The sequence below is a fragment of the Anolis carolinensis genome, unplaced genomic scaffold, assembly GCF_035594765.1.
Source record: "Anolis carolinensis isolate JA03-04 unplaced genomic scaffold, rAnoCar3.1.pri scaffold_7, whole genome shotgun sequence".
Classification (NCBI taxonomy): Eukaryota; Metazoa; Chordata; class Lepidosauria; order Squamata; family Dactyloidae; genus Anolis; species Anolis carolinensis.
The window spans coordinates 28,393,553-28,405,982 of record NW_026943818.1 but is presented as its reverse complement, the minus strand read 5'-3'; the positions used below and the strand labels follow the sequence as shown (position 1 = coordinate 28,405,982).

Genomic DNA, 12,430 nt, shown 5'->3' with positions numbered 1-12,430 from the left:
AAATCCAGCCTATCTATCTTGTTTGCTGTGTCATAATAATAATAATAATAATAATAATAATAATAATAATAATAATAGTAATACATGACACAGTCCTAGACACTTGGGAAATGTTCGACTTGTGATTTTGTGATACGAAATCCAGCATATAGATCTTGTTTGCTATGTCATAATAAAATAATAATAATAATAATAATAATAATAATACATCACACAGTCCTAGACACTTGGGAAGTGTTCGACTTGTGATTTTGTGATACGAAATCCAGCCTATCTATCTTGTTTGCTGTGTCGTAATAAAATAATAATAATAATAATAATAATAATAATAATAATTGTGCGGTTTTCTGGCATTGTATATTTTTGCCGCTTCTGTGACTGTTCATTTGGGTTTTGATGATTCCGTAGCCCACTTGTCGATGGATGTCCAGAATCAGCAGCATCCACCGCGGTCCTTTTTATCCTGGGCGACGACCGAGCCAGTATAGACTTCGTTTGGGTTTGATTCTCCATAATGCTAATGCAATTAAGGCCAAGATTGAAAAATCAGCTGATGACCCAAAATGCAGACTGTGCAAGGAAACCGACGAAACCAGTGATCATATCCTCAGCTGCTGTAAGAAAATTTCACAGACAGACTACAAACAGAGGCACAACTATGTGGCCCAAAGGATTCATTGGAACTTATGCCTCAAGTACCACCTGCCAGCAGCAAAGAACTGGTGGGATCACAAACCTGCAAAAGTATTGGAGAATGAACACGCAAAGATACTGTGGGACTTCCGAATCCAGACTGACAAAGTTCTGGAACACAACACACCAGACATCACAGTTGTGGAAAAGAAAAAGGTTTGGATTATTGATGTTGCCATCCCAGGTGAAAAACAACAGGGAAAACTCAGCCGCTCTCAGGACCTCAAGATTGAACTTCAAAGACTCTGGCAGAAACCAGTGCAGGTGGTCCCGGTGGTGATGGGCACACTGAAAGATCTCAGCCGGCATTTGGAAACAATAGACATTGACAAAATCACGATCTGCCAACTGCAAAAGGCCACCCGACTGGGATCTGCAGCATCATCTGAAAATACATCACACAGTCCTAGACACTTGGGAAGTGTTCGACTTGTGATTTTGTGATACGAAATCCAGCATGTCTATCTTGCTTGCTGTGTCATAATAAAAGAATAATAATAATAATAATAATAATAATAATAATAATAATAATAATAAGGAAGGAGAAGAAAAGAGAAGGAAGGAAGGACGGGGTGTTGTTGTGCTCACTCTGCCTGGCTTGTCTTTGCAGGGCTCATCCGGGGCTGGTGAGGCACACGGGGGGCTGCCACTGCGGGGCCGTCCGCTTTGAGGTCTGGGCCTCGGACGCCCTCCACGTCTTCGACTGCAAGTGAGTCAAGCCGGGCCCCGCCCCACAATTGAGGCGCTGGCGGAATACACCGCGGCGCCCCTGGTTGCGTATTATTTATTACGTGGTTGCTGGGCGATGATGAGGAAAAAGGAACCCTCCTTTTCCTCACGGATGTCCTTCCCTTCCCTTTCCTCACCTTGTCCCCAGCTGCAGCATCTGCGTCAAGAAGCAAAACAAGCATTTCATTGTCCCGGCCTCGCATTTCAAGCTCCTGAAGGTTGGTTGCCGGGCAGAATAGGGGGACGCAGCAACGGGTGGGGGGGGGAGGGGATTAGAGTGTAGGGACCCCCAAAAAACAGTTGATTTGTTGGGATGCTGCTTCTTCCAACCCTTGAAAATTCCCTGCATGCTTTTGTTACCTCCCCACTTTAATGCCGTTCCTATTTATCTACTCACGTACCATATATCCTCGAGTATAAGCCGACTCGAATATAAGCCGAGGCACCTAATTTTACCACCAAAAACCTGGGAAAACATTGACTCCAGTATAAGCCGAGAGACCAATAAAATTACATTAATTGGGACTCTACTGTAATATAATAAATACAATCTATATATATAAAAGAGTGATGGCATCACGGCAGCGGACAAAACAACAAAAGTAAACACCCCACAACCTCGAAAATTGATATCACAACCCCTCATCCATGCCTCTAGGTTGATACAACAAAAATAAAATAAAAATAAAATCCTAATTAGAGGGAGAGGAATAATTGTTTTTATCCAGTTAGAAGGCTAAGCTCCGCTCACTTGGTCTCCTAGCAACCCACTCAGCCCAGGGGACCCTTTACCTTAATTACCACCAATTCCTCAATACTTTATTTCCCATACCACCATACTTTGCCACAGCAACGCGTGGCCGGGCACAGCTAGTCTATATATATAAAAGAGTGATGGCATCATGGCGACCGACAAAACAACAAAACTACAGGCCCCCCAACCTCGAAATTTGACAACACAACCCATCATCCATGCCTCTAGGTTGATACAACAAAAATAAAAGAAAAATAAAGTCCTAATTAGAGGGAGAGGAATAATTGCTTTTATCCAATTGCTGCCAGTTAGAAGGCTAAGCTCCTCCAACTTGGTCTCCTAGCAACCCAATAAAAAATAATAAAAAAACACTAAAAAATAATTAAAAACACTAAAAGATTAATACAATAAAATACTATAATAACAGAAAATAACTAAAAATAATACAAGAAAATAATAAAATATAATAAATAAAAAGATAACTTACAATAAGATTAATTAAAAAATACAAATAATGTCAAATAAAAATTACACCACAATTTTTAAGCAATTGATTTGTAAGCCACTCTGAGTCCCCTTCGGGGTGAGAAGAGCGGGATATAAATGTAGTAAATAAAATAAACAATAATAATAATAATAATAGGGACGCAACAACTGGGGGGGGGTTGGATTAGAGTGTAGGGACCCCAAAAAATAGTGAGATCTGTTGGGATGCTGCTTCTTCCACCCACTGAAAATCCCCTGCGTGCTTTTGTTACCTTCCCACTTTAATGCCGTTCCTATTTATCTACTCGCGTATCTGTTTCCGAACTGCTAAGATAGCCCGAAGCTGGGCTAAAGGTCGGGAGCTCACCCTGACCCGGGCTTCGAAGTCTTGACATTCCAAGAGCTTGTGCTTGTATGTCAAAGCGATGGCTCTTAACTCAAAACACTCTTAAATTGGAGTTTCCACTGTATGTCACAAGGTTGGTTCTGTTCCCTTTCCCAGGGTGCCGACAACCTGAGCACCTACACCTTCAACACCCACCGGGCCCGGCACTCCTTCTGCAAGACCTGCGGCGTCCAGAGCTTCTACACCCCTCGCTCCAACCCCGACGGATACGGTACTTTGTGTTTTTTATATTTAAATATTATATAATATTATTATTATTATCAACACAACGCCGTTGTATGGCACAGCAAACAAGATAGATATGCTGGATTTCGTTTCGCAAAACCACAAGTCGAACACTTCCCAAGTGTCTAGGACTGTGTGATGTATTTTCGGATGATGTGTGCAGATCCCAGTAGGGTGGCCTTTTGCAGTTGGCAGATGGTGGTTTTGTCAATGTCTATTGTTTCCAAATGCCGGCTGAGATCTTTTGGCACGGCACCCAGTGTGCCCATCACCACCGGGACCACCTGCACTGGTTTCTGCCAGAGTCTTTGAAGTTCAATCTTGAGGTCCTGAGAGCGGCTGAGTTTTTCCTGTTGTTTTTCACCTGGGATGGCAACATCAATGATCCAAACCTTGTTCTTTTCCACAACTGTGATGTCTGGTGTGTTGTGTTCCAGAACTTTGTCAGTCTGGATTCGGAAGTCCCACAGTATCTTTGCGTGCTCATTTTCCAAGACTTTTGCAGGTTTGTGATCCCACCAGTTCTTTGCTGCTGGGAGGTGGGACTTGAGGCATAAGTTCCAATGAATCATTTGGGCCACATAGTTGTGCCTCTGTTTGTAGTCTGTCTGTGCGATTTTCTTACAGCAGCTGAGGAGATGATCCATGGTTTCGTCGGTTTCCTTGCACAGTCTGCATTTTGGGTCATCAGCTGATTTTTCAATCTTGGCCTTAATTGCATTTGTTCTGATGGCTTGCTCCTGGGCTGCAAGGATCATCATCATCATTATTATTATTATTGTTGTTATTATTATTATTATTATTATTATTATTATTATTATTATATATTGTACTAGCTGTGCCCGGCCACGTGTTGCTGTGGCAAAGTATGGTGGTATGGGAAATAAAGTATTGAGGAATTGGTGGTAGTTAAGGTAAAGGTTAAAGGTGTGGAGTCCAGATAATCCAGTTAAAGCAGATAATATAAGATTATAAATGGGTTATATAGCTGTGTGGAAGGGCCTTGAGTCTACACTGCCATATAATCCAGTTAAAATCAGATAATCTGTATTTTATAGGCAGTGTGGAAGAGGCCTAAGTGAGGCCTAACTCTGCCTGTCCCCTGGGCTGAGTGGGTTGCTAGGAGTCAAGATAATTCAGTTCAAAGCAGATAATATAAGATTATAAATGGGTTATTTAGCTGTGTGGAAGGGCCTTGAGTCTACACTGCCATATAATCCAGTTAAAATCTGATAATTTGTATTTTATAGGCAGTGTGGAAGAGGCCTAAGTGAGGCCTAACTCTGCCTGTCCCCTGGGCTGAGTGGATTCCTAGGAGTCAAGATAATTCAAAGCAGATAATATAAGATTATAAATGGGTTATATAGCTGTGTGGAAGGGCCTTGAGTCTACACTACCATATAATCCAGTTAAAATCAGATAATCTGTATTTTATAGGCAGTGTGGAAGAGGCCTAAGTGAGGCCTAACTCTGCCTGTCCCCTGGGCTGAGTGGGTTGCTAGGAGTCAAGATAATTCAGTTCAAAGCAGATAATATAAGATTATAAATGGGTTATTTAGCTGTGTGGAAGGGCCTTGAGTCTACACTGCCATATAATCCAGTTAAAATCTGATAATTTGTATTTTATAGGCAGTGTGGAAGAGGCCTAAGTGAGGCCTAAGTCTGCCTGCGCCCTGGGCTGAGTGGGTTGCTAGGAGAGCAAGTGGGCGGAGCTTAGCCTTGTAACTGGCAGCAATTGGATAAAACAATGATTCTTCTCCCTCTAATTAGGACTTTATTTTTCTTTTTTTGTTGTATCAACCTAGAGGCATGGGTGATGGGTTGTGTTGTCAATTTTCGAGGTTGTGGGGTGTTTAGTTTTGTTGTTTTGGCGGTCGCCAGGATTCCATCACTATATATATATCTATATCTATATCTATATCTATATCTATATCTATATATATATATATATATATATAGGGATGTTTTGAAATAAAAATAACATCTTAGGCAGAATGGACATTTTTATTACTGAAATTCTCCCTAGTAGTGATAATTTTAAGTACTTCCATTTTTCTCAATCCTTTTTTATTTCTCTCCATATGAGGTCATAATTATTTTCTAATAACTGAGAGTTTCTAGCTGTTATCGTTATACCTAAGTATTTTATTTTTTTCCTAATCTGTATCCCTGAAATATCTGTTAATTCTTCTTGTCTTTTTTTTTAGACATATTTTTTGGCAATATCATGGTCTTGTCTGTATTTATTTTTAGTCCTGAAATTTCTCCAAATTCTCTTATTTTGAGTAGCCACTGTTGAATTGTCTTTATTGGATCGTCAATTATACTAATGAGATCATCCGCAAAGGCCCTAATTTTGTAATTGTGTTTTTTAATTTGACACCTTTCAATTTCGGATCTTCTCTGATATTATTTAATAAAATTTCCAGTGAAAAGATAAATAGCAGATAGATAGATAGATGTTGTATAAAATATACAGTAGAGTCTCACTTATCCAACACTCGCTTATCCAAGCCTCTGGATAATCCAAGCCATGATTGATACTTTGTGTTTTTTATATTTTAATATATTATTATTATATATTGTATGTTGTATATAATATATATTATATGTTGCACATTATACGTATATATTATATTATTATATATTATTATTATTATATATTGTATGTTATATATATAAACTAGCTGTGCCCGGCCACGCGTTGCTGTGGCGAAGTCTGGTGTTCTGGGAAATAAAGTCTTGAGGAATTGGTGGTAGTTAAGGTCAAGGGTCAAGGTTTTCCCCAGACATTAAGTCCAGTCGTGTCTGACTCTGGGGGTTGGTGCTCATCTCCATTTCTAAGCCGAAGAGCCGGCGTTGTCCGTAGACTCCTCCAAGGTCATGTGGGATGACTGCATGGAGCGGCGTTACCTTCCCACCGGAGCAGTACCTATTGATGCACTCACATTTGCATGTTTTTGAATTTCTGGTTGGCAGAAGCTGGGGTTAACAGTGGGGGCTCTCTCCGCTCCCCCAATTCAAACCTGCGACCTTTCGGTCCAGAAGTTCAGCAGCTCAGCGCTTTAACACGCTGTGCCATCAGGGGATATTATTTCCTAAAGGTTGTGAATATACAATATTTCTGATTGGTTTTTTTTGTTTGTTGGAGGCAAGTATGAATGCTACAATTAGGAAAAATGATTAGGATGTAATGGCCTTGCAGCGTTAAAGCCTGGCTGTTTCCTCCCTGAGTGAATTTTTTGTTGGGAGGTGTTAGCTGGCCCTGATTGTTTCCTGTCTGGAATTCCCTTGTTTTCAGAGTGGTGTTGTTTGCGATATTTTATGTGTTTCTACTGTCTGTGGCCCTGAGAAAACAGAGGATTTGCCAGACTTTGATGATGGGAATACTTTGTTGGGAGGTGTTAGCTGGCCCTGATTGTTTCCTGTCTGGAATTCCCTTGTTTTCAGAGTGGTGTTGTTTGCGATATTTTATGTGCTTCTACTGTCTGTGGCCCTGAGAAAACAGAGGATTTTCCAGACTTTGATGATGGGAATACTTTGTTGGGAGGTGTTAGCTGGCCCTGATTGTTTCCTGTCTGGAATTCCCTTGTTTTCAGAGTGGTGTTGTTTGCGATATTTTATGTGCTTCTACTGTCTGTGGCCCTGAGAAAACAGAGGATTTTCCAGACTTTGATGATGGGAATACTTTGTTGGGAGGTGTTAGCTGGCCCTGATTGTTTCCTGTCTGGAATTCCCTTGTTTTCAGAGTGGTGTTGTTTGCGATATTTTATGTGCTTCTACTGTCTGTGGCCCTGAGAAAACAGAGGATTTTCCAGACTTTGATGATGGGAATACTTTGTTGGGAGGTGTTAGCTGGCCCTGATTGTTTCCTGTCTGGAATTCCCTTGTTTTCAGAGTGTTGTTGTTTGCGATATTTTATGTGCTTCTACTGTCTGTGGCCCTGAGAAAACAGAGGATTTGCCAGACTTTGATGATGGGAATACTTTGTTGGGAGGTGTTAGCTGGCCCCGATTGTTTCCTGTGTGGAATTCCCCTGTTTATTTACTGTCCTGGTTTTAGAGATTATATTGTTCTGCTTTATTCTATCCCAGTAATTATTTCATATTAAAGAAGAATCTCACTTATCCAACATTCGCTTATACAATGTTCTGGATTATCCAACGCAGTCTGCCTTTTCATAATCAATGTTTTTGTAGTCAGTGTTTTAAATTCATTGTGATATTTTAGTGGTAAATGTGTAAATACAGTACAGTAGAGTCTCACTTATCCAACATAAACGGGCCGGCAGAACGTTGGATAAGCGAATATGTTGGATAATGAGGAATTAAGGATAACCCTATTAAACATCAAATTAAGTTATGATTTTACAAATTAAGCACCAAAACATCATGTTAGACAACAAATTTGGAAGAAAAAGTAGTTCAATACACAGTAATGCTATATAGTAATTACTGTATTTATGAATTTAGCACCAAAATATCACGATATATTGAAAGCATTGACTACAAAAATGCGTTGGATAATCCAGAACGTTGGATAAGCGAGTGTTGGATAAGTGAGACTCTACTGTAAATACTACATAGCATTACTGCGCATGGAACTACTTTTTCTGTCAAATTTGTTGTATAATATGATGTTTTGGTGCTTAAATTGTATAACGATTACCTAATTTGATGTTTAATTGGCTTTTCCTGAATCCCTTCTTATTATCCAACATATTCACTTATTCAACGTTCTGCCGGCCTGTTTACGTTGGATAAGTGAGACTCTACTGTATATTTCTAATAATATATTATCTGCTCAGAACTGGATTATCTGAGGCCCCTTCTTCACAGCTGTATAAAATGCACACTGAAGTGGATTATATGGCAGTGTGGACCCAAGATAATCCAGTGCAAAGCAGATAATGTAAGATTATAAATGGGTTATATAGCTGTGTGGAAGGGCCTTGAGTTTACACTGCCATATAATCCAGTGCAAATCTGATAATCTGTGGAAGAAGCCTCAGTGAGGCCTAAATCTGCCTGTCCCCTAACTGAACCCTGGCTGTCCCTTGGTTGCTAGGCCACCAAGTGGGCAGAGATTAGCCCTCTAAACTGGCAGCAATTGGATAAAAAAATTATTGCTCTCCCTCTAATTAGGACTTTATTTTTCTTTTCTTTTTGTTGTATCAACCTAGAGGCATGGATGATGGGTTGTGTTGTCAAATTTTGAGGTTGGGGGGCCTGTACTTTTGTTGTTTTGTGAATTGCCGTGATGCCATCACTCTTTTATATATATAGAAGGTATAGTAAAGGTATATTATATGTTGCACATTATACTATTATTATTATTAATATTAATAATAATAATAGTATAATGTGCAACATATAATATACCTTTACTGTACCTTTACTATAATATATAACATACAATATATAATAATAAAGTAGAGTCTCACTTTTCCAAGCCTCTGGATAATCCAAGCCATTTTTGTCGTCAATGTTTTCAATATATCGTGATATTTTGGTGCTAAATTCGTAAATACAGTAATTGCAACATAACATTACAGTGTATTGAACTACTTTTTCTGTCAAATGTGTTGTATAACATGATGTTTTGGTGCTTAATTTGTAAAATCATAACCTCATTTGATGTTTAATAGGCTTTTACTTAATCCCTCCTTATTATACAAGATATTCGCTTATCCAAGCTTCGGCCGGCCCGTTTAGCTTGGATAAGTGAAACTCTACTGTAATAATATTAATATATACTGTATATATTATTATTATTATTATTATTATTATTATTATTATTATATATAATATGTTGTATATTACATTATTATGTATCATTTCGGATTTATGTATTATCTATTATTATTATTATTATTATTATTATTATTAATCATTTCGGATTTATGTATTATCTATATTATCATCCACCCTGAGTTGGGGGGGATGGTGGCAGGATAGATATTATTATTATTATTATTATTATTATTATTATTTTATTATGACACAGCAAACAAGATAGATATGCTGGATTTTGTATCACAAAATCACAAGTTGAACACTTCCCAAGTGTCTAGGCCTGTGTGATGTATTATTATTATTATTATTATTATTATTATTATTATTATTATTATTTTATTGTATGACACAGCAAATGAGATCTATATGCTGGATTTATTATTGTTATTATTATTATTGTTATTATTGTATTAATAATAATAATAATAATAATAATAATAATAATAATAATAATAAGTTTATTTATATCCTGCCTCCATCTCCCCCGAAGGGGACTCGGGGCGGCTTACAGCACAATCGGATACAAAACAATACAAAATTAAATATGAAATATTGTATGACACAAAAACAGGTATGCTGGATGTCGTATCACAAAATCACAAGTTGAACACTTCCCAAGTGTCTAGGACTGTGTGATGTATTATTATTATTATTATTATTATTATTATTATTGAATTGATCTTTATTATTATTCTTCTTCTTTTATTATGACACAGCAAACAAGATAGACATGCTGGATTTCGTATCACAAAATCACAAGTCAAACACTTCCCAAGTGTCTAGGCCTGTGTGATGTATTATTATTATTATTATTATTATTATTATTATTATTATTATTTATTGTATGACACAGCAAACAAGATAGATATGCTGGATTTCGTATCACAAAATCACAAGTCAAACACTTCCCAAGTGTCTAGGCCTGTGTGATGTATTATTATTATTATTATTGAATTGGTCTTTATTATTAATATTATTATTATTATTATTATTATTTTATTGTATGACACAGCAAACAAGATAGATATGCTGGATTTCGTATCACAAAATCACAAGTCAAACACTTCCCAAGTGTCTAGGCCTATGTGATGTATTATTATTATTATTATTATTATTATTATTGAATTGTTCTTTATTATTATTATTCTTTTATTATGACACAGCAAACAAGATAGACATGCTGGATTTCGTATCACAAAACCACAAGTCAAACACTTCCCAAGTGTCTAGGACTGTGTGATGTATTTTCAGATGATGCGTGCAGATCCCAGTCGGGTGGCCTTTTGCAGTTGGCAGATGGTGATTTTGTCAATGTCTATAGAAACAATTTCTTATTATTGTAGGTGTTGCTCCGCATTGCCTGGACGAGGGCACGGTGCGCATGGTCATGGTCGAGGCCATCAACGGCAAGGAGTGGGAGAAGGCCGTGGGTGCCCACCCCACCCTCCGGAGCATGTCCACACCTGACGCCTCCCCATTGGGCACCGAGGCCCCTTCCCATTCCAAATAAAAGGTGCTACTTTTGTAAATCGACAAAAATATTGTGCTTGCTTATTGCCTATGTTTTGTTTGCACTTGTATTTTGTGTCTCACCTTGAGTGTTTTGTGAGCCGCCCTGAGTCAATAGTTTTATTATTATTATTATTATTATTACTGTATTATTTTATTATGACACAGCAAACAAGATAGATATGCTGGATTTCGTATCACAAAATCACAAGTCGAACACTTCCCAAGTGTCTAGGACTGTGTGATGTATATTATTATTATTATGATTATTATGATTATTATGATTATTATTATTCTTATTATTCTTATTATTATTTTATTGTATGACACAGCAAACGAGATTGATATGCTGGATTTCGTATCACAAAATCACAAGTCGAACACTTCCCAAGTGTCTAGGACTGTGTGATGTATTATTATTATTATTATTATTATTATTATTATTATTATTATTATTATTTTATTATGACACAGCAAACGAGATTGATATGCTGGATTTCGTATCACAAAATCACAAGTCGAACACTTCCCAAGTGTCTAGGACTGTGTGATGTATTATTATTATTATTATTATTATTTTATTATGACACAGCAAACGAGATTGATATGCTGGATTTCGTATCACAAAATCACAAGTCGAACACTTCTCAGGTGTCTAGGACTGTGTGATGTATTATTATTATTATTATTATTATTATTATTATTATTTTATTATGACACAGCAAACGAGATTGATATGCTGGATTTCGTATCACAAAATCACAAGTCAAACACTTCCCAAGTGTCTAGGACTGTGTGATGTATTATTATTATTATTATTATTATTATTATTATTATTATTTTATTATGACACAGCAAACGAGATTGATATGCTGGATTTCGTATCACAAAATCACAAGTCGAACACTTCCCAAGTGTCTAGGACTGTGTGATGTATTATTATTATTATTATTATTATTATTATTATTATTATTATTATTATTTTATTATGACACAGCAAACGAGATTGATATGCTGGATTTCGTATCACAAAATCACAAGTCGAACACTTCCCAAGTGTCTAGGACTGTGTGATGTATTATTATTATTATTATTATTATTATTATTATTATTATTATTATTATTTTATTATGACACAGCAAACGAGATTGATATGCTGGATTTCGTATCACAAAATCACAAGTCGAACACTTCTCAGGTGTCTAGGACTGTGTGATGTATTATTATTATTATTATTATTATTATTATTATTTTATTATGACACAGCAAACGAGATTGATATGCTGGATTTCGTATCACAAAATCACAAGTCAAACACTTCCCAAGTGTCTAGGACTGTGTGATGTATTATTATTATTATTATTATTATTATTATTATTATTTTATTATGACACAGCAAACAAGATAGATATGCTGGATTTCGTTTCGCAAAATCACAAGTCGAACACTTCCCAAGTGTCTAGGACTGTGTGATGTATTATTATTATTATTATTATTATTATTATTATTATTATTATTATTATTTTATTATGACACAGCAAACAAGATAGATATGCTGGATTTCGTATCACAAAATCACAAGTCGAACACTTCCCAAGTGTCTAGGACTGTGTGATGTATTATTATTATTATTATTATTATTATTTTATTATGACACAGCAAACGAGATTGATATGCTGGATTTCGTATCACAAAATCACAAGTCGAACACTTCTCAGGTGTCTAGGACTGTGTGATGTATTATTATTATTATTATTATTATTATTATTATTATTATTTTATTATGACACAGCAAACGAGATTGATATGCTGGATTTCGTATCACAAAATCAC

The 12,430-nt window shown here is 36.7% G+C and overlaps 1 protein-coding gene across 3 annotated transcripts in view; it reads left to right on the top strand.

Annotated features, from left to right (window-relative positions):
- cenpv (centromere protein V) overlaps nucleotides 1-10,627 on the top strand; it is a 40,593-nt gene extending 29,966 nt beyond the window's left edge. The window contains exons 2-5 of one of the 3 annotated variants that reach the window (XM_062960353.1): nucleotides 1,304-1,402; nucleotides 1,571-1,640; nucleotides 3,165-3,279; nucleotides 10,432-10,627. In XM_062960353.1, the coding sequence (XP_062816423.1) occupies nucleotides 1,304-1,402; nucleotides 1,571-1,640; nucleotides 3,165-3,279; nucleotides 10,432-10,598 (451 nt within the window). In that variant the 3' untranslated portion in view covers nucleotides 10,599-10,627. The remainder of the gene's footprint in view (nucleotides 1-1,303; nucleotides 1,403-1,570; nucleotides 1,641-3,164; nucleotides 3,280-10,431) is intronic. The other 2 variants (XR_010000280.1, XR_010000281.1) reach the window with 2 other exon arrangements.
- Nucleotides 10,628-12,430: the final 1,803 nt, after the last annotated feature.